Here is a 22027-nt window from a genome sequence, read left to right on the forward strand (position 1 = left end):
TTCACAGTTCTTCTTTAATGTACTGAAAATTTTTATGTTCTGCATTTTACCTATATGAAGAGCTTCATCAAATATTATGAATTATTATTATATTAAGAATTGAATTTGATTTCTAATGCGTTGTTCGCAAATTACAATTATGACTTGTAATTTATTATGACTTGTTGTCGTAAAATCGAGAGTCAAAAAACATTATTCATTTCGATTGATCTAAAAAATTAACAATTTATAATCTAAACATAAAAAAATAAAAATAAAAAAATTTTCAAATCCATGCGTAAGATGCATGAAGATCTGTAATATTCTGTGAATTTTCAATCAAATGGTTAATAATATCGAAAGCGAATTCACTCTCCACGTTCTCTGTGTCTTCTCCAACGCAAGGAGCCAACATCTCTATTCTGTTGCAGATTTGTGAATTCGAAACTTCATTTTCTCCAGATGATCTCAAAACGTCTAAAATAATTCTAATTTTCGTGATGTGCTTTGCTAAACTATCAATTGTTGAAAGCCATGATGATTCGAAACTTCCTTTCAAAAGGAAATTAGGTAAAAATGAACGGAAAGCGTTTGTCAAAGGAGCCAAAGTAACAGTGTTTTCTCTCTTCAAAAAGTATCCTGGTAAAACAACTTTTTGTCTGTCCAAAGAGAAACAAACATTCGGAATTGAAGGCAAACTCGCGCTGAAACAAACTCTTAAGGCCATTGTAAATGCCAAACTGCTTGCGAATGCTTGTCTCATCATCAGGAAATCTACATAAATTCCTTCTGTTCCGCCAATGAACCATTTATGTAAATCGTTCATTTTATGACAATTTTTACGAACTTTTTTGGCGAAAGGACTTTGATCGGAATCAATCTTTTTTATCTCTTTCAATCTCTCGCAGATATCATCCAAACCAATTGCAGAGTAAAGAGAATTGATTGGGCCGTGATGGACAATCATCAGTTTCGGAGACAAAAGGAATGTATAAGGAACAAAATTGTTGAATTTGCTCCTGGAAACATTTGATGGATGATTGTCAATCATTCTCTTAATCAATGCTGAAAACATGTGCTCTTGGAAGGTAAATCCGTAAATACGTGGTGAAACAAGTGAAAAGTATCTGATCTCGCCAATTGTTGTAGATAACCTTAAACTTGCTTCGTCACTTTTTGTTGTAATCAAAGAAAGTGAATTGACATTTAATTGGATTGACGTGAATCTTGTTCCTGTTGCAGATATGCTTTGGCAACTTTTGTCATCGACAAAGAAATAAGGTGGATTTTCTTTGCAATAGTTGACAAAATCATCGAAGTTTTCTCCGCCAATTTTCTCTTTTTCTTCATCAGAAATTTCGACATTTTCATCGTCAATCATTTTTATGAGTTTTTGGAATAAATTGACGTTGAAATCGAAATCATCAATTTCTTTTTTGAGTTTCTCAATCCACGTGAAAGATTCTTCGAACTCAAACACAGAAAGACTCTTTTTCTGCATAACTTTGATGTAAATTTCCTTCGCAATTTCTGAACAAGAATCAGAATTCATCAAAGATTTAATTGACATCAAAAAATGCATTGGATGTCTTTCCAAAAGAGCCAAAAGAAACCCGTCTGGAGGAGATTTCGCGTGTTTTATGATCATAGGAAGCCATCGAAGCCAAATGTTCTTCAAGTCGATTTGCTGCGATTGGGATCCTTGTGTTTGCATTTGTTTTGGAGGAACAACTTGTAAAAGGAGTTGGTGGAAAATTGGGATACTTTCCGGTTTAATTCTGACGAAATTCAAGGCCAAAGCTATGATGAAATCTCTTGATTCGTTTTTGGATTCTTTCATTTCCATTGCAATTCTAGAAAAGAAAGAATTCGGTTCAATCAAAACAGGGAAACATTTCGAGACTTCAAACATTAATTTCAGCCAATGTTTGTTCGATTTGATTCCTCTAAAGTCATGTAACATAATAAACAATTGTTCACTTATTGCTGTCAATTTCTCTGAATTATTTCTTGTGAGAAAATTGTAAATTCTTCCCAAAGATGATTTTGTTACATGAAATTTTTCAATTTCTCCTCCGAAATTCAGTAATTTAAGGGCAGATTTAACAGCTCCAGAATGTTGCAAAAGAGAACTCAGTTTTGAGTAATTCTTTTGCAAGCATTGGCTCAAACTATTAAAAATGGGAGTATTTGGTTGCATCTCAGTTGTTTCTTTCATTTTCGCAATGATTGTCATTCTCCACGCGATGCCAGAACAAGTTGCCGTGAGTTTATCAAGTGTGTTCATCCATGTTACCATCCACGGCTTGATTAAATCAGGAATGTTTTGGCTTTGCGCTGTTCTTTGTCTCAGGATTTGTAGTGATTTATAGATCTCTTCAATCATTGCGCTTCTTGTTAAGAAAGGTAAATAAATCTGAGAGAAATAACTTGTGAAATTCTCTGGATTATATGTTTGGTAAGAAACCATTGTTTTAATTTCATTTTGTGGGTTGAAATTCATTAAAAATGGAAGAGTTACTTGTGGAGAAGCATTTGATACTTTGAAGATGTCATTAAATGGCATCTGTCTAACTAAACTCAAATTGCAACTTACACTTCTTAATTCAACTAAACTCAATGAATAAATTCTGTTACTTTTTGTCATTGCTTCTAAATATTCCGAAAAAGCAGCTTTGTAATTTGCAAGTTGATGATATGTTGCTGCTTTGTTAAGCTCTTTATATTCGGATTTAAGAAGACCAAGGGCATCTTCGCATAAGTTCTTTTGATACAAAAAATTTCTGTTTTCAAAAAGTGACATCGTTGGAAGTGGCATTGACTTTTTGAAAGCTTTTGAAGTCCAAAGGGATTCAGCAAGTGAAGAATTGGGACAAAGGGAAACGTAATAAGCGGAAAACTTCCTAAATTCAGGATATTTCTCCTCGATGTCAGAAATAACCGGCGCTATCGTCATTTTCAAATCTTTTTCTGATATTTGGTCGAGTAAACACGAATACCACTGAGGCATTATCATGTTTGCGAAGATTCTCAAGTGGAAATTGTGTTTGACATCGAACCATTTGATATCCCAAAGATCAGGAATGAGATTCTCTGATGGTTTCGTGAAGAAAAACGAAAGAAAAGGAGTTTTTTGGAGCCAATCAGAGAATTTTTCTTTGAATCTTTCATTCAACATTTTCCGTACAAATGAATAAGTATCGGCAGATATCGGATGCTTCAATGAATTGACGGCATCTGCGAAATCGGACATTTTGTGCGGACACAAACTTTCAAACAAAACAGACAATGGTTTGTGGAGTTTGTTCATTTTGTCGAATTGGTCTTTCCATGCTGCCGCGGTTGCGAATGGTGTTCCGAGTTTTATTGGATCAATTTCTGAATTTGAACTCAAATTTTCACAAAATTTTTCTATCAATTTTTGTGAAAAAGTGACACCAAGAGTTTCTTCGCAACTTTCTACAGCTTTCTGAAACAAACTGTAGAAATCTTTCGTTTGCATTCTCTGAGGACTCAATAAATTATTCGGCAACAAAGCAGGAGGAATGTCCATATCGTGTGTCATCACAAAAGGAGCCAAATCAATCATTATCGACATCAAAGACCTGATATCATGTAAAGCCATTTCTTCATTTATTTCATCTTTCAATTTTTGTTTGAAAATGTCAAACATTTTGTATTTTTTAGGTTTTTTGTCCTCGAGGTTATTTATGGCTTCTCTAATTGCTCTTGGATAGAACCTATAATAGTAGATCTTCAAGTTTGAAGAAGAAAAGAATTCAATGATTTCATTGTAAATTTCCAAAATTTGTTCATTCCAAATTTTTGATTTCGAATGATCAACTTTTGCCAAAATAATAGGAATATAATATAATTCATTGATATCTAAACCATATTTCATGTTAGAAAGATTCGAAACAGGAAGAGCAACTAAAAACCTTATAATTCTTTCATTATCCGTGTCAAACAGCTCAGAATGTTGTCCGCAATTTTTATAACAAGAATGGCTTGCGTTTGAAACTAAAGGAGTCACATCTAAGTAATTAGAAACAATTTCTGAAGTTTCTTTCTTGTCGAGATTGAAGTTTTCTGTATTTAACGACAGCAAACAATTCATTAATCGATTCAATGTTGGAGAGTCATTAAAAGAAGCCTTTCCTTTAAGAATATTAAAGTGTAATGATGCAGTGTTTTGAAGATAAATCGGATCTTCAAATTGAATTCCTTGTTTTCCAATAGAATAAGCAAAATTCAACGAAATCAAAGATAACAATCCTCTTCCGGCATTTGATAAATCTAGTTTAATATCTGATATTCCAAATACTGCAACAGAAACATCGGTCAAAGCTAATGAAAAACATCTGTCAATTTCCGATTTAAATTCTTCATTTTTCGTCAAACAACTTTGTACAATTTGATGAGAATCTTCTGGTAATTTCTTGCAGAAAACAGTTAACAATCTAATAACTAATGGTTGGAAAAAGAACATAGGATAACTTTTGATAAATGGTATAACTTGGTTTACAAAAACCGCTAAAATTTGAGAGCTTTTGTTATAATTTGAAGCCAACTCTGCAGGAAACAAAATTTTTGAAATCGAAATAAACAAAGAAGGTTCGAAATTAAATATCAAAGGTCTGAAAAGGAATGTTATGACATCTATTAATAAAATAATATCAATGTTCTGCAAAATTTTGCTTTTTTCTGTGAATTTCGTCAATAAATAACTAAAAATAAATGATGTAAATTGACTGTCACTTTTTGATGTAAAGAATTCAATTATTTTTGAAGAATTTTCATGGATTAATTTGATGAAATTATTCCTCAAATCATCTAAATCTTCTAAGGTCAAAATATCAACAAAAGTGACAAAAGATTTTGCGTTAAAATCCTGATAAATGAAATTATTGAGAGAAATTCTTGGAATTTCTTCTTGGAACTGAGAACAAATTTTTGAAAAGTCACAATCATTTTCCATGTGATTGAACTTAATCATCGACAAAACATCTAGCAAAGTAATAACAAACTGATCGATATTTATCGATTTTTTCACATTATAAACAATATTTGTCACTTTTTCAAAAGTTAGCAAAACATTTTGAGAAATGAATCTGTTTTCCGACATCATTGATTTCAAACACAAATTGCACCAATTGTAGACTTCATTTGTATTTGAAAATCCTTCTAATCTCGATGCAAACTCTATTAATAACGCATCAGAATAATGTGCAGGAATTTCTGGCAAACCGTTTGTCACTTTTACATAACTTTCCAAATTTCTTGGAAACATTTGTAACAAATCACGTTTTTCGCATTTTTTGAGGAAATAAGGAATGAATTTCACAAATTTCTGTTGTTTCAATGTGTTCAAAAAAGACAAAAGTTGAGTGACCATTTTGTTGTCTTTTGGAACAATTGACAATAAACGTGACAAAACCGAAATATTGAATTTACCTGATTCTATTCCAAAAAAATAGTTTGATTCTAAAACAGGAAAAACTTCTTCCGGAATTGTGTGTAAATTCAATCTTTCGAATGATTGGAGCATGAAATCTATTGCCAAAGAAGGATTTTGCAAATTCTGGATGTTCTTGACAATGAACTGGAATCTGTAAGGATGATTATTGATGCCAGAAGAAATTGTCTTAAAAACATCGCCATAATTACTTGGACATGGAAAATTATGGATTTTTTTCTCATCATAAAACGACAAAACTTTAATAACTAGTCTTCTGTAGTATTTGTTTGGAGATGTCAATGATGATTGGAATTTATTACAGATCTTCTTTCCAATGCTTATTTCTTCGTTTTTGTCGTATGGCAAATTAAAGTAAATTTGACGGAAAATTGTCAAAACTTTTTTGTATGAAAAATTTGACATGTGTAATAAAGCGGTTGCGATGGTTACGTAAAGTTCAGAAACAGGAATTCTTGGCAAACATATTTCTATGAATTTGATGATTGTATCTGAGTAATTTCTGTTGATACAAAGCATCAAAATTATTCCAAGAAATTCTTCCAAGTTTGGTATTTTTTCGATTTCAAAATCTTGTAAATAATATCCTCTTAAGAAAACGGTTTTGTAAACTAAATTATTGTCAGAATAATCGTCTAAAACCAAAGATTTGTTTTTGACCAATATCTGACAGAAATTTGAGAAGGTCTGGTTGGTCATCAATTCCACGAACTCAACTTTTTTGAGGATTTCTTTAAATATCCTTTGTGACAAATTTATGTTGTCTGTATCAATTTTTTTGACGATATCCAAAATATTTTCCGCGTAAAATGTAAAACCGTCCAATTCAATTTTAATTTTTCTTTTTTTGGTATCGTGTAAAGTCATTGAGAGTTCTGTTGTCAATTCAGGGATTCTGCTGAGCAAAGCCAACGGGTAACATCTTTCATTCTGTTTCAGCTTGGCCAGGGAAGCTGTTAAAGCAGTAACAAGCCTTAACTGTGTTGGTTTGTTTAATTTCTTCACCCACATTGGGAAAATCTTCGAAGTATCACTGTACAATACATGGACTGCCCCGTAGAGGTGGATGTCGCTCTCCAAGGCCGGGAGAAATAAGTTTGTCCACTGATCGGCTTGCTCATAGTTCGGGTAACAGCTCGGATAGAAGAAAAGAGCAAGGAGACCTGTAAACACTTTTAAATCTGTGTCCTCGCTGAGGTTATTAAGCAAAAGAATCATTAAATTTGGAGATTCTTTCAATTGATTCAGAAAAACAGGGACGCGAGCGGCCTTTCCTATGGGGAAGAATAATACGAATACAGTAAGCAGTAGTTCTATGAGTACGGCGTGCTTCGATGCTAAGATTTTCCATATGAATGATGCGATATCTTCGACCATTGAAGGAGGAGCGTTTGCGAATATGGATGCCTTTGCGTCAGATCCAAAGGCGTCTTGGAATATCGACCTCGTGAGGTCTAATAAGTGTGGTAAAGGCGTTGGCAAAAAAAGTTTTTCGAAATTGTGGCTGACGAGACGGAAAAAACTTACGTGGTACATCGTAGGGTCGTTGATTATCTTGATTATGTGCTGATGTACTATTTTGTGGAAGGAATGATATGACTTTGTCGGTAATAATAAAATTAAATTCTGATTTAATATGGAAACCTTAAAATTACTCGGTAAAGGTGCGATTATTTTTATGTATTCTTGAATAATATGGACCATTCTTTTGGCAAAATCGCTTCTGTTGAGTTGATGAAGAAATTCTGGTGAATATTCGATGTCTGGAGCGTTCTGAGAACTCTGTGCTGTATATAGATCGAGTATAAATGCTGCAAATCGCGTTAATTCGTTGTATGCTTCAAGAAATTCGATCTCATATTTCGAAATATCCCCAGAAGCAATGATATAAGGAAATAATTTGATACAGAAATGTGTTGTAATCATCCAGGAATCGTATTCGAAGCTCTTCGACTTAGATTCCCTGTCAACTAATAAAATATCTTGTTTTAATATGCTTAAACAGCCAATAATCTGTCGTAGGATGTTCGGAATGAAATTTGGTACTTGTTTGTCGATGTTTTCTTTGATGATTTTCTGTATATCAGCGAAAAGATATTGAGATGTATTTGAATGGTTCGAAACCGAGTACAAAAGTGGCCAAATCAATGGTAAAAATTCACTGTAGTTGTTAGATAATCTCATTGTGTATTCTGTAATGCGATTTGTTGCTTGTTGGATCCTTTTATTTTTGGCATGAGGCAAAAATGTAAAGAAAGGAAGATTCATGACATATTCTGACTGTAAAAATGATGTAATTGTATTGGGTAGTGGATAATTCTTCTTTGCGCATTGCTCTAGCACTAATGAAAATAAAGGAATATAAGATTGAAAAACTAATGAGAATTGTATGCTGTCTGGGATCATTTCTTTCAAATTTAATATTTCTTCGATGGCTTTTTCGGGAATTGAGTGAGTATTATGGAAAATTCGAGATAACGAACCAAAAATTTTTCGAATTATATGTTCGTTCGTCTTAAAATTGTCGGAATCGTCATTTTGAGCGAGGATGAATTTAGCTTTTTGTATCAATTCGAAAATAATCTCGTTAATTGGAATTTTAATTTCATTGAAGTAAGAAATTACAAAAACAATGTTTGTTAGGATGGGTATCATCAATGGCGAATCTTCTGGATTGTATTTTTTGATGTAGTCAAGTACCCAATCAACAAATTTGAGATAAGTTGAAAAATCTGTTCTTTTTAGTTGTGCAATGTTCTCTATCATAAGCAAGAATGCTTGGATTTTGAGATCATTGTTATCTCCATGGAGTATTTTGATTGCAAAGTCTTCCAATTGTTTGATTTGATCAGCATCTAAACATTGAGATCGAAAAAATCGAAAGATTCTGAAGACTCCAATGACATCTTTCGTGTCAAAAGATATTTCTTCAGTCTTTTTGTGAAAATAACTGAGCAGTGTTGAAATCAAATAACCAATTTGAGGTTGAAGATCAGATTTCGATGAAAACAATACGTAATATTCAATTTTATTAAGCAATTCGCCCGATAAATCGAGAGAAGAGCATTGCTTAGAGATGGACTCTAAGAAAAGGCTTAGAGCACTCATCTCAGGGTGACGATTATTTTCAATTCAATTTAAAACTTTATTTGCGGGAAAAATTGAATAGCGAAAAATATCTTTGATCTTAGATGATACTCTCTACAGAGATTACAGTATCTAAGAAGCACAATGTTTATTTCACTTACTATAAGCATCGTCACAACTCCATTTCTAAAAATTCCTAATCAATCCTTCAAAACTTTAACCAGAATTCCCTCAGGAGTTAGTTTTTCTGTTTATATTCGTTTAGATGATATTTCTTCCGTTTCATTATCACCATTTTTTGACTTGGTATCTTCTTGTTTTGAGATCATATATAATCTTCTGCATTTGATCATCTAATTCCTTAATCAACAGTAGTATTTCTCTTAGTATTTTTATCTATTCTGATAGTTTTAAATCAATGTTGAGAATTATTTTCGATGAATTTTATAACACATTGTAATTGTATAATCTCGCTGTGAATATGATTAAAATTAAACTTATCAAAAATAATATTTTTATAAAATAGAAAATTACAAAAAAATAAAATATAAAAAGTCTAAATAGCGTTCTTTTGCAAAACTAATGCAGGAGCTCTGATTGTCCACCAATTTAGATCTTTTTCTTGATCCACTGGCATTGTTACTTCGAATACAGAGCCCTTCCTCGATGTTGTCATGAAGCAAGAAACGACAACTCCTTCAACTTGCGAAGAATTTGAGAAAGAAATCTTCGAAATTGGGAGACTTCCCATTACATTTTCTGTTGAAACAAAACATTTCTTTTCTTTGTCCCATTCTGCATTCATTGTCGTTATATCTTCAACAACCAAGTCGTATTCGTTCTTCTTTTCACTATTGTTTACTTCAATGGTCATTGTCACTTTTTCTATCGGCCAAGAATTTTTAGAAGCAGCAGTTTGTCTTGCAGCTGCCAAAACAGCTTCTGGATGTGAGAAGTAACCTAGTTTAAGGGACTTATTATCATTGAATGTGAGATGTATGATTCTATTGATGAAATCTTCCTTCCACTCTTCAAGATCCCTTCCTTCGTAGTTGTGTTTGTTCCATTGCTTCGGGATTTTTCCTTTTGCAAGGTCTGATATTATTAAATTATCATTTTGAGTCAATTGATCGTTTTCTTCCAATCTTTTGATGATCAAATTGGACTCTTCAATGATCAGTTTCATTGTGTTTAATATTTGTTTCCTTTCTTCGTTGATGACATTTGATATCAAACTGTTACTTTTTGTTGTTTTTTCGTCAACTTTGATTTGACTGAAATCATCAATCCATTTCTTCAAAAGTAGTTTAACAAAGGATAATTTCTTTTCTTCAACGTGATTTGAGTTGAATTCTCCGGCAGAAACTCCCAAAATCTGTTTAAGAATTTCATTTCCTTGTTGGATAAACAAGAATTTTGCGGAATTCTTAGGAAGCCACAGCATTTCAGGAGTTTCATTGTTGTCATTCAATGAATCAACCCAAGACTTAAACTCATTCATCGTTGAGAAATCAGGTATTTCTAACAATCCATCTGCAACTTTTGAGTTTGGTTTAAGTATTTCATTTGCCATTGCTGACAAAACTCTTGAATCGCATGTTTGATCAACTCTTCCTCCGTAAACACAAGAAGAAATCAATGATCTCAATGCTGTCCAAGGAATTGTTTCATCAGATAAATGGCTTCTTCCTGCACTGGCATTCTCCATCCATCTGACTGCAATTTGAAGAGCAAACTTCAAATCACTTTCGTTGAACTCGTATTTCTTAGACCAACCAAGAGGAAGATATCTGAGACGTTCCATGATGACGGAGTGAAGCCAGATGAAGCTGGAAATGACTTTTCTCTTTTCACTTGTTACATTTGGAATCGTCAATCCTGATGAGTAAACTTTCTTTAAGTTTGCTCTGATTCCTGTTGCGCTTTCGAACACGATGACTCTTGATGATCTGAACACATTTGAACCAACCTTTGGATTGATTTCACTTGTCAAAAACAGTCTGAACTCAGGATGAAGTTTCATTGTGTTCAATGATTTGACGAAATCTCTTGTCCAAATTGGTGCCAAATGTACGTTTTTGATGATAATCCATTGACCTCTTTGTCCTGCTTGTCGAACAACTGATTCTATGTTCTCTTGCGAATCTTGTGAACCAACTGCGACACTCTCTATCTGTTTGCTTGAACACTCTTCAACTCTTTCACTTGGATCGTGGCCGGCTGAAGCACAGAGAAGCATTGGAATGTGTGGATCAAGTGTCGAAGCAGTTTTAACGATGTCAAGAGAAGGAATGTCCAAAATATCATAGCCAAAGCAGCTTCTAATGAAACATTTAGTACTGGAAATGATTCTATCCGGTCTGCACTTTCTCATGATGGCAAGAATCTTCAAAGATGAAGTGATTTTGTTGTCACTTTTTGTGATTTTTTCCAAAATTTCTTTAGGAACATTTATTTCAGGAGAATCGTTTTGGAGCCAATCTTTGAACTCTTGCGTATCTGTAAGTTTCAAGAAATCACTGTTTCCTCTAAGTGTTGTTCCTCTGAGGGCCAAATCATAGAGGGATTCATCGACAGAAATATTTTTGTGTTCAATCAAAATTTGGCCAAATCTGAAAGCTAAAATTGGCAAATGCTTGGACAATAATGAGTAACTTGCAGCGACAAACAAATCTTTTGTGATCATTTCGATTAGTTCTTCTGGTTTTGCATCAGCAGACGAGGATTTGTCAAAAACAGACCAGAAGAAATTCAATGAAAATTGATACAAAAAGTGGACAGAAGACATGTTGTTCAAAGCGAAGAATAGTGATGTCGAAACTTCTGCAACAGATTGGAATTGTTGAGAAACATCGTTGATCTTTTGAAGTGCTGTTTTAGTCTCTTCAGCCTTCTTCTCCATTTCCTTGGCTTCTTCTTTGATGTGCTCTAAAAGATGCAACAATTCGTCATTCTCCAAAATTTCGCCACTCGTTGAACTGAAAACTGACAACATTTTTTCTTCCAAACCGTGTAAAGCGATTTGCATCTTTGAGAGACTTGTATGAAGCTCCTGTCTCTGTTTCTCGATGTCAGGAAGCTTGAATGACAATAATCGTGTCAAACACTGTGCTCTTAATGAAAGTGAAGTGACCGAGAAATTGACTAAAACCGTCATCGAACAAAGGGAAGGATTTGGTCTGAAATCAGTGTCCTTTGTTACAATGAACATTGAGAATGAAGGAGAAACGTCGATATCATTGTGTTTCAGATCCAAAATTGTTCTTCCACTTAATTTCTTGAATTCTTTGGAAAGAACAGGATAAACTAAAGGATCCAATTGTTCTCCTTCTTCTATTAACAGAGGAGATCCGAATCTTAAGCAGCTTTCTAAGTTCTTGGGGAATTTACTGTCAATGAAAGAAGATTTGACCAAATTTGGATAAATTTTCTCCAAAAATTTGACAGCTTCTCCTGTTGGATCAATAATGAATGGAATCCTCTTGAGATTATCAAGAATGATTGCGTTCTGTATGCAGAGGTCATCCTTTGGTAATCCCTTAGATGCCCAATCGATTAATTGCGATGGATCTGTAGCGAAATTCATGAAATTAAAGTCATTTTGACATTTAATAACATTATTTGTCAAAATTGATTTCCAAGACAAAATCAAATCATTTCTTCTGCTTTGTTCCAAGTAGCCACAATAAGTAATGAAAGCGGAAGACAATAGAGAGTGTCCAACAAGGCATTCGAACTCTCTTGTGAAGGAAACTCTCGATTCATTCCATCTTTTCATTTCATTTGTCAAAGAAGAAATTAAATTCGTTGCTCTTTGCATTTTGACTTTTATTTGTTCAGCTTCTATTCTTGTTTTCTCGCATTCGCTAACTAAATTCTTATATTCATTAGTTAGATTATTCAATCTTGTTTCCAATCTATTGGTAGTAGTTTCCAATTCTTTGTATTTTTGTTCCAAAATTTGGGCTTCTTTATCCAAAGATTCGACTTTTTGTCTCAATGGTTCTGTCGACTCCAAAATCGAAACATATCTGATATTTGCACTCAGCCATTTGAACAATGGTCCGCAGGCTTGTGATGCACGCATTGCTTTGTCGTAATCCAAGCCATTGACAGTCAAAAAATGTTCAATCTTTTTGCCAATTGATGGTGTCACTTTTTCTAATTGAAAATCTAAAATTGTTCTGATGAATGAATCTCCTGAGATTTCCTTCTTGATGAGTGTCCAATTAGAAGCGTTCATTCCAAGTAACATCAATACTGCTGTCAATATATTCTTGATAACTTCAGGAGGAGATGCCAAACGTCTTATTTCATCGAGTTTTTGTTTGGAAATGTTTGAAACAGAGGATTTCGCATCTTCAATTATTGGTTGTACTTCGTCTAATTCCTTTTGTGCTTTCTGTTGTTCGACTTTCATTATGTTCCTCTTGTTCTCTATTTCTGCCTTTACCTTTTGCGCTTCATCTTTCTTTTGTGTCGTAATTTGTTTGTCTTTTACAATTTCAGTCAATTTTTGTTCGGCCAATTGTTCTTTTTCTTTTAATTGCTTTTGTTTGACAGCCAAATCTTTGCCCATTCTTTCAACTTCATTTTGTGTTGTTTCTAGTTTGGATAAGCCATTATATAGATGCAGTTGTTGTGTCTGTAATTTAGATTTCTTTGACTTCAAAATTTGGCAGAAATGAGAAACAAAATCAAAGAAATATCTCGGAGAAACGAAATTGGAAATTTGGAGAGAATTTGAAACATTTTCTGCCGTTTTATGGAATTCAACCATAATTTGATCGATTTTTTCATCGATTTCTTCTTCTTTGAGGATCTGTTTCGCGTATGACTTCAATGATTCATCACTCAATGTATCAATATAAATGATGTTCGTAAACAAGAAAAGAGATGGGAATAATTTTTCTGTTTCATTCAAATTTGCTGTTGCTGAATTCAAAGTGAAAATAATCTTCAAATTTTCTTTCACTTTTTCATGGAAATAATTTAACAAACTCTCATCACTCTCGAGATTGTTAATTCCATCAATTCTTGCTTGATCTTTGATGGCTGTCAAAAGTGAAGTGAACTCATCACCAACGAACAAACCGGGGATATTTGATTCCTGCATCAAAACGTTCAATTTTTCTGTCATTTGGGATAAAATTAAATCGTTTTCTTTCACGTGGAAAACAACAGGTTTTTGTATACATGACTTCAAAATCTTTCTCAAGTCATTGTCAAAATCTGACAAACCGTAACCTTTGTAAACATGTAATCTGACAAAATCATAATTCAAAATGAAAGAAACGAAATTAGGAATCAAAGTCTTTCCTGTTCCACTTAATCCGACTAACAAAAGATGTCCTGAATTTTCAGAAAGACGTCTTTCGACTTTGCAAATGAATTCGATAATTTCATCGAAGAAAACAATTTTTTCATTGGAGTTTTCTTCATTGAAATCTTTGAGTTTTTGTTCGAGTTTAGTTTGCAAAGTTTGGATATCAGAAATAGAATATTTTCCGTTCAATATTCTTGTGTAAATTGATGTTTCTTGGAACTTATTGAGATCGCAATTTTCATTGTTTTTAATGATGATTTCTTGGAGTTTGTCAATTGCGAATTTCTTGTTTTCTTTCTCTTTGATCCTGTCGCAGAAAATTCTTTGTCCTTCATAGAATAAAACGTGACAATTATCATTAGTTTGATCATCATTCATGGCGATCTTGAATGAGTTTATCCATTCAATCAAATCTCTCATGTTTGCTTGGTAATGGACGTTTTCATTTCCTTTGAATTGATCACGAAAAGTGAAGTAAAATTCGACGATAGAATTGACCAAATTTTCGTCACTTTTCTCCAATAATTGTTTGGTAATTTTGTTGATTGATTCGGAAGAAGGATGTTCGATATTAACAACAGAACACAATCTAAGGAATCTTGAATTTAATTTGACACGTCCGTAGCAAGTTGGCGGAGAACACAAACAAACGAAATCGATTAATTCCAAAGAAATCCATTCTCTTTTATTTGGATGCCAAAATCCTTTCATATCCAAGAATTGTCTGAGGAATTCGATGACTCTTTGTGTTCCGTATTTATCAAGATTTGGAAGGTTTAAGTTGTTAATCACGAAAACCAAGTAATTGTTGTTTTGTTTCGGAATCAATTTCATTCCATTCGATGTCTTCTTGTAGACAGTGAATTGCTCCAATGTCTGCAAGACGAAATCAATCGTAGAACAGCTGGAAAAGTCTAAATTGATCAAATTAATCTCAGAATATTTTGAGAGACTCTGTTTGACCAAAGAACCTTTTCCAACACCGTTCATTCCGCACAAAATTGGTGTTTGTCCGCCAGTTATCATCATCTGGATGAGTTTCTTCGTGATAACTGTTTCGGAGATCGGAATAAACTTCGAATCTTCGTTTTGGTTGTTCTGAGGAATGTCAACATTGATCCAATCTTCAACATCACTTGAAATGACGTAATTCAACAAAGAACCATCAGGACAAAGCTTCGGGAACTCTTTCTTTATTAATAAAGAAAGATTCTCTCTTTGTTTGTATGAAATCGGAGAAGAAAATGCCCAAAATCCTGCGAAAATTGTGGATTTTTCGATGAAAATTTGTGGTTCTTCCATGTTGAAAGCGGAAATAAATGAACTCGAGATCAAACTGAACATTGTTGAGATATATGATGCAATTGGGATATTCATCACTGCGTTTTCTTTTGATTTATTCATAAAATCAATTAAAATCGGAACAAGTTTTGTAATTAACGGTTTGACAAACTCCAAAAACGAATTTTGTTTTTGGATCATGTCAGGGATAGAGAAATCAATGTATTCATTGAACAAAAGATGGTTCTGAGTGATGATTGATTCCGTTGACAACTTGTGCAAATAGTAATTGATAATCTCGTTTGGCTGCAATGTATTTTCTGAGAAATAAACAATTCCACAACGAGAAACAGTTGCAGGAGTTGCGAAATTGAGATTTTCTACTTCGAAAACGATTCTTACATTGCTTGGAAGAGCGATTCTTTCACCATTAGGAAGTGTCAATAGTTTGTTATCATCCAAAACGGAATTCAAGTTTTCTACCCATTCAGGATCGACGTCTCCATCGAAAACAATCCAATGACGTTTTGACATTTCGTTCTTTTGATTTGCAACGATTTGTCTGAGAATTCTCGTGAAAACACCATCAGTCCATTCTCTAGATACAGGATCTAAACATCCGAATAATGTGTCTTTTGTTACTGACTTCGGATTGATGACATAAAATTCACTCTCAATTTTGTCAATTTTTGTCAAAACTTTCAACAAAATTTTCCAAGAAGAAGTTTTTCCGCTTGAAGAAGCACCGACTAACATGAAGCCATGGTTTATCTGTTGGATGTAATAGAGCTGGATAATCTTTTGTACCCAGATTTCGCTATCTGTCCATCCACAGTTATTTGCTTCTTCTTTGATGTGATTCAACAAATCTTCTTGAGTTATTTCGCTTGGAGTAATTCCAGGGAAAATGTCATCCATCAATCTCTTTAATTTGATCAAATCGTTGCTCAACAACTTCGGGAATAAAGCGTTTACGATTGATGAAATCAAGATCTTCTCTTCGTTCTTGTTGTTCTGGCTTTGTCTGATCAATTGTCCAGCATTTGCCAAAACAGATTTCATCGCTCTCAATCCGAAATCGTAATGAGTTTGATTTGACAAACTTTCTTTCGCCATTCCGAATAAAAGAACAAATTTCGGAGCAAGTTTTTCGGCAGTTTCGAAACCTTGTGAGAACAAAAGAACTTCAGTGATCAAATCTGTATCAGGCTTATTCATCGCTATCGATCTGAACAACTGTTTCAAGTTATCAGGCAATTCAACACGACCTGCGTATCCTGGATTCATTGTAATGAAAATTCCAATGTCTTTGTTCAAAGGAACTTTTCTTCCTAAAATTGAAATCTGGTTCGTATTCATCTTCAAACCGTTCTGAATTGTTTGTATCTGTTGGCTGACGGCGGATAACATCTGTTCATCCAATCTGTTGAATTCATCGAAGCATCCCCATGATCCACAATGACACAAACCAACGAAAATTCTTCCCATCGCTTTGAAATCGAATGTTTCATCGCAGTTAAACACCAAAACTAATCTTCCTAAGTGATGGCCCATGTTTTTAACTGTTTCTGTCTTTCCTGTTCCCGCAGGACCGAATGGGGAACCTCCCAATTTTGCAAACAAAGCTTGAGCCATTGTCAAATAGACTTTGTCTGTTAAAGGAGTTCTGACTAATGATTGGCACAATCCAAGATATTCGTATCCGTAATTGAACACTGCATCTCCAACAGAAACAGTTAATTCGCCTGTTGATTTGTTCAAATAATATCTGAGATGTTTCGTCCACTCGAAATTGGAAATTTGATCAACGTTTTGGAGATCTTTTGTTATGTTTCTTTGGTGAACACTTTCTGTAATGAGTTGTTGAACAGAATGTCTCATTATCAAGCTCAAATCGCTGAAAACAATTTGACTTAAAAGTGAAATAAATTTGACAATTTCATTTGTCGAATTTGACAACAATTTCTTGGTGATTCCAAGTTCGATTTGATTTGTTGTTGTCACGAAGAAACACAAAAGAACAATCTGTGATGGATATTTGGACAAAATACTCTTGAGATTTTCCAATGTCATATTTTGCCAAAATTGTTCGAATTCGATAATTGCGGAATTCAAAATTTTGTTCAAAGAAACTTTCATTTCTTTTTCTAAACTTGACAAAGTTTGATGAACAGTTTTAGAAATAGAAAGAGGATTAGACACACTTATGATTTCTCCTTCTGAACAACCAAATTTTGTTATCATGTTCTCTTCATTTTGTTCAACTTTCGACAAACCTTCGAACATTTTTCCGAAATGTTTCTGGATTTCGGAAATTGAAGAAGATTTACCAATAATCTCCAAAAGATCTTCATCGCCAATGAAGAAGAATCTTGGGAACAAAGATCTTTGTTTCTCGAGATATTCAGACAATTCTTTTTGTAGCAAAATCAAATTTTCATTCAAAGAATTCAAAATTTGTCCGATATTAGGAATCAAAGTAATTTTCATTACAATCTTTAATTGTGTCAATCTTTTAGAGATTGTCATGAATTCCTTTTCTTGTTTCCTGAAGTTATTCGTCTGTTTAACTAAGATTTGTCTGATATCCAATGAAGAGAAAACTCCTTCCAAATAAATGAATCTTCTTTGTACATTCAGCCAATCATCCAAAACAACTTGTAGTCTGTTCAATGAATTCTCCCATTCAGTGGCTTTTTCCCTGAAAACATGGAAGAATGGTGAAGTTTGCATTGCACTCAAAAAGTTCAAATGATCGGAAACCAATGATAGAATAATGTTTCCTGATTTTATCAAAGAAATCTTATCTTTGTAAGAAGAGAACTCGAATTCCATTGTATTCCATGTATCAGACAATTGATCCAAGTACTTATTGAGTGAGTATTCTCCTTGTGCATTTCTCAAAACATCGCTGAAGAAACTTTCATTATTCAGCAAATCGAAATTGATTAAATCTTTAACAGTAAATGTATCGAAGTTGATATCGAAAGAGAATTGTGTTGATATATGTTTCCAATGTCTCTGTTGTATTGCTTCGCTTTTTAGACCTTCGATAACAGGGAAAATTTTCAGTAAATTCTTGCATTTCTTGTTGAAATAAATCCATCCTTCGTATTGTCTGATGATATTCGACATCTGATTGAGTTCTTCTATTATCTGGTTGACTTGTTGTTTGAGTGTTTGTATAGATATTTCTTGGAACTTTTGTTGTAAAACTGTTTCGAGTTTTTCATTGATTTTCTTCAACAAAATCCACCCGTCTACCATGTTCTGGCGTTCTTCAATCATCATTTGGAGTGTTGTTGATTCTGTTGTTTCTAATCCAAGAAGTTCCATAGCAGAAGAAATTTCTTGCCAGTCACTTTTCATTCTGTCAAAAACTGACATGTAATTTTCAAGAATTTGAAGAGCTTTGTCTGGCAAAATATCTCCATTCAAAGGTTTTTCGTTATTCCATCTGTCCTTGAGATTATCTATCCTAGAAATTATAGATTCGTTCTCAAGTTGCACAGATTTTCTGAAATTGAGTTTGTTATTCTCTATTTCCTGTCTTCTATTTTCAAGCAGCAATTTAAATTCATTTACATTTTCTTTTAATTTCTTGAAATGTTCGAGTTTTGTGAATTTTGTTGCTTCCTCGAATGTCGGCAAATACGATTCCCAGTTTATTTGTTTATCGCTTGCCTCTTTAAACGACTTCAAGAAATTGGAAAGACCTCTTGCTGTCGTTGGAATTTTTTGAGAAATCATAACTCTCAAATCTGACATTTCGTTGTTTATCAAATAGATCTTTTCTCCTGCGAGCAAATAGAGTTTCGCCGATGAGTACTTGATCCATTCATTGAGTTTCGATATTGTTATTGATTTCATTCTATTTGTATCAATAACAAAACAAGAAATCTCTTCTTCTCCAGAAGAAATTTCGATTTTCTTTTTGATATTCGAGAAAGAATTTATTAATGACATCCATTCAAAAATATCATTAGAAAATTCAATTGTTCCTGGTCTTGCCAAGAAAATACTTTCGATATTCTGCCAATCTGACAAATAAAATTTTGCCATTTCGCATGATTCTCCGAACAATTTATATAATTCTTCGATTTTGTCGTAAGGAACAGGAAAACTGTCATCGATGTCCCTGAAATAGATCGGATCTTCGTCACCAAGTGTTATTGTCTGCTGTAACAAATAGTTGTTAATGTGTTCGGTGAAAACTTTCGTGACATAAGATCTGAGATTGTTCGGACTTGGATTTATGGAGATATGGCTGCCTTTCAGTGTTACAGTGATTTTTATTGGATCCGTGCCTTCTAAAAGTTTGCCGTTTTTGAGAGATTCAACCCAAATTCCGACAATGTCGTCAACTTTGCTGGCAATGATACCGAGAAGACGCTCATTGATGTCTTTGATGTACTGGTGGTTGAATTTACGATCAATTTCGTAAACTTTTTGCTGGATTAACTTGATTTTCTCTGTAATCGTAGTATCAAGGCACGAACCGTCTTCAAGATCTTGTAATGTGTTTTCTATGGTTGTGACACATTCTTTGGCACGTTTGTAGAAGACAGAAAAGTTATAACAGTTATGATTAAAATCTTTTGAGAAATCTTTGGTAATTAGGTCTGTCCACTTATAGTTATAGCCATCTCTGATCAAACTGTAGATGTTGTTGATGTCTGAAGCGCAAATTAATAATAAATTTTTATCCATGTCTTTAATTGCGGAATTAAACATGTTCAGACCTTCTTGAATCCTTATGGCATTCTTGTAGATCTTGTAGACTTGAGGAGCATCATGAATTAAGTCTGTATCTGGAGTAATATTCTTTTCTTGGAGAGATCTGAAGATTGAAATCAAATGGGCGGTTTCTTCATCGATTGTACAGACCAAACCGTTAGATGTTACTTCAAAAATGGCCATATCTCGGTCTTTCTTGATATCTTGAACTAAATCTGAAATTTTTTGGAAGCCAAGTTGTTTCTTGACCTTGTCCCTGCATGAATTGTACTTTTCACGCAAAGATGGATAGTTTTCTTGCCATTTTTCACTTATTACATCAGATATCATTTTATCAATGGTATTTAAGCGCTGTGATATATTCTGGACGTGCAAATACTTAGCAAAGACATCAGATGTACCATGGTTCATGACTATTTCTAAAATTGGAAGATTATCAATTTGTTCAAGTTGTTGTTTTTCGAATTTTACCAATTGGTCTTCAATCTGCTGCTCAAATCTATGCTGTAATTCTTTTAATGATGGAAGAACAGCTGGTCTTCGGCAAATATTCTTATGATTTACAAAAATTTGCTGAGTATCGACCAATGACGTGTTTTCTTGCAGTAACTTAGTAATAATAAGTACTAAGTCGCTGTCAATTCGCTCTAAATGTGACTTGTACTCTTGAATTGACACATCCCATTTCTTATTCGCGCTTTGAGTGAAATCTAAGAACGGAGCGTTAACGATCAATTCAAATGCTTGGTCGAGGGCACTTTTTACAGAGTCAAATGGCAGTTTTGAGTACTCTAAGAAGTGATTTGACAATAAATGATACTCTATCTTTGCATTTTCGAGTTCATTGAAGCGTTTGAACAATATAGACTTGTCAACAGTATCATTGCTAATGAAATCACATTGGGTTCTCTTCTCATTTAAGAAAATAATTAATTCTTTTTCATCGGAAATCCATTTCTTGCACAAATCGTTAATGATATTCATTGATGCTTTGAATGCTTCTAACGGGAGATGCTGTAAAGCCATTACTGATATGATCATGATGAGTTTATCAAATAAATATGATTTTATCAGCTTGTAAATGATCGGAGAGCGTTGCGGATAGTTACTCTTTTGGAAGAAGAAGCTAAGTAACGAGTACAACTTTGGAATATGTAGTTTTAATTCTTCTATTGTGTTGCATTCATCGATATCCGTAATAATTTTATCGAAGGAACTGATGCCTTCAGAGTAAGGTCCGAAAATCTGATTGTATTTAAACAATTCGTCTTGTGCTTCTCTGAAAAATTGATTAAATAATTTTTGCTGGTTAGAAATGAGAGTAGAGATGTTTGATTTCGAAATATATGTTGCTTGTTCAACACCTTGTTTGAGTCTTTGTCCAAGCAATGTCCAGAAAGAAAACTCATCATGTAATCTTTCATACGTAGGAGGTGATTTTGCGTAGCTAATGATGGACTTTATCGAATTCTCCCATCTGTCTATTATCGATAATAGTTCAATTTCCTGTGCTTTTGTTAATTTTCCTGAAGATGCTGATTGAATTAAAGGAGAATTGATATCAAAAATGGGTTCAGGAAGGTTATTTTGTTGTTGGTAACGAGAAATTGCTATATCAAATGTTGAAATTGTTTCAAGAACTGATTGAGCATTTTTATCTGTTGCAGGAATAGTATTTTTCATATACGGAACGAAAAATTGTGAGATAAGAAGTTGAAGGAATTGTACTGCTTTCTGAGTTGGAAGTGAAATTACGCTAATTACGCCCTCAAAATTTTCTTTTGTGAGTGTAATAGGGTACTTTTGATAGACAAGTATTGGTCCATCTGTATATTCAAGTGTGTTTTGGATTACAATTTTGTTTGTTTTCCGAATAATAAGGAATAATTTATTCGGATCTTCAATAAACTCTTGAACTACATCAGAAAAACAGTTTAATTCCTCGTCATCCACGGAACTTATTCCTAAAACAGACTTAATTGTCGGTTTCATAAAGGAAATAAGGTCAGTGGATGAGAGATTAGACATTTATAAAAAAAATTTTGAAAATCTAATAAAAAAAATCAAAGATTTCATATCACATGTCATATAATGGATTTATGAATATGTTGTTTTAATATGTGTATAAAACTCATTCCATT

General features: G+C 33.5%; 2 protein-coding genes across 2 annotated transcripts; both read right to left on the reverse strand.

Annotated features, from left to right (window-relative positions):
- Positions 1-265: 265 nt before the first annotated feature.
- TVAGG3_0263660 (uncharacterized protein) lies at positions 266-8563 on the reverse strand (the record flags this gene model as incomplete). Its single annotated transcript, XM_001582999.1, has 1 exon — positions 266-8563. The coding sequence occupies one exon, from the start codon at positions 8561-8563 to the stop codon at positions 266-268; it is 8298 nt and encodes a 2765-aa protein (XP_001583049.1).
- A 535-nt stretch (positions 8564-9098) lies between these two features.
- Positions 9099-21914, reverse strand: TVAGG3_0263670 (dynein heavy chain family protein family; the record flags this gene model as incomplete). The annotated part of the gene is made up of 1 exon (XM_001582998.1): positions 9099-21914. One exon carries the CDS (start codon positions 21912-21914, stop codon positions 9099-9101), a length of 12816 nt encoding a protein of 4271 aa, XP_001583048.1.
- Positions 21915-22027: the final 113 nt, after the last annotated feature.

Source organism: Trichomonas vaginalis, chromosome V (assembly GCF_026262505.1).
Source record: "Trichomonas vaginalis G3 chromosome V, whole genome shotgun sequence".
Taxonomy (NCBI): domain Eukaryota; phylum Parabasalia; order Trichomonadida; family Trichomonadidae; genus Trichomonas; species Trichomonas vaginalis.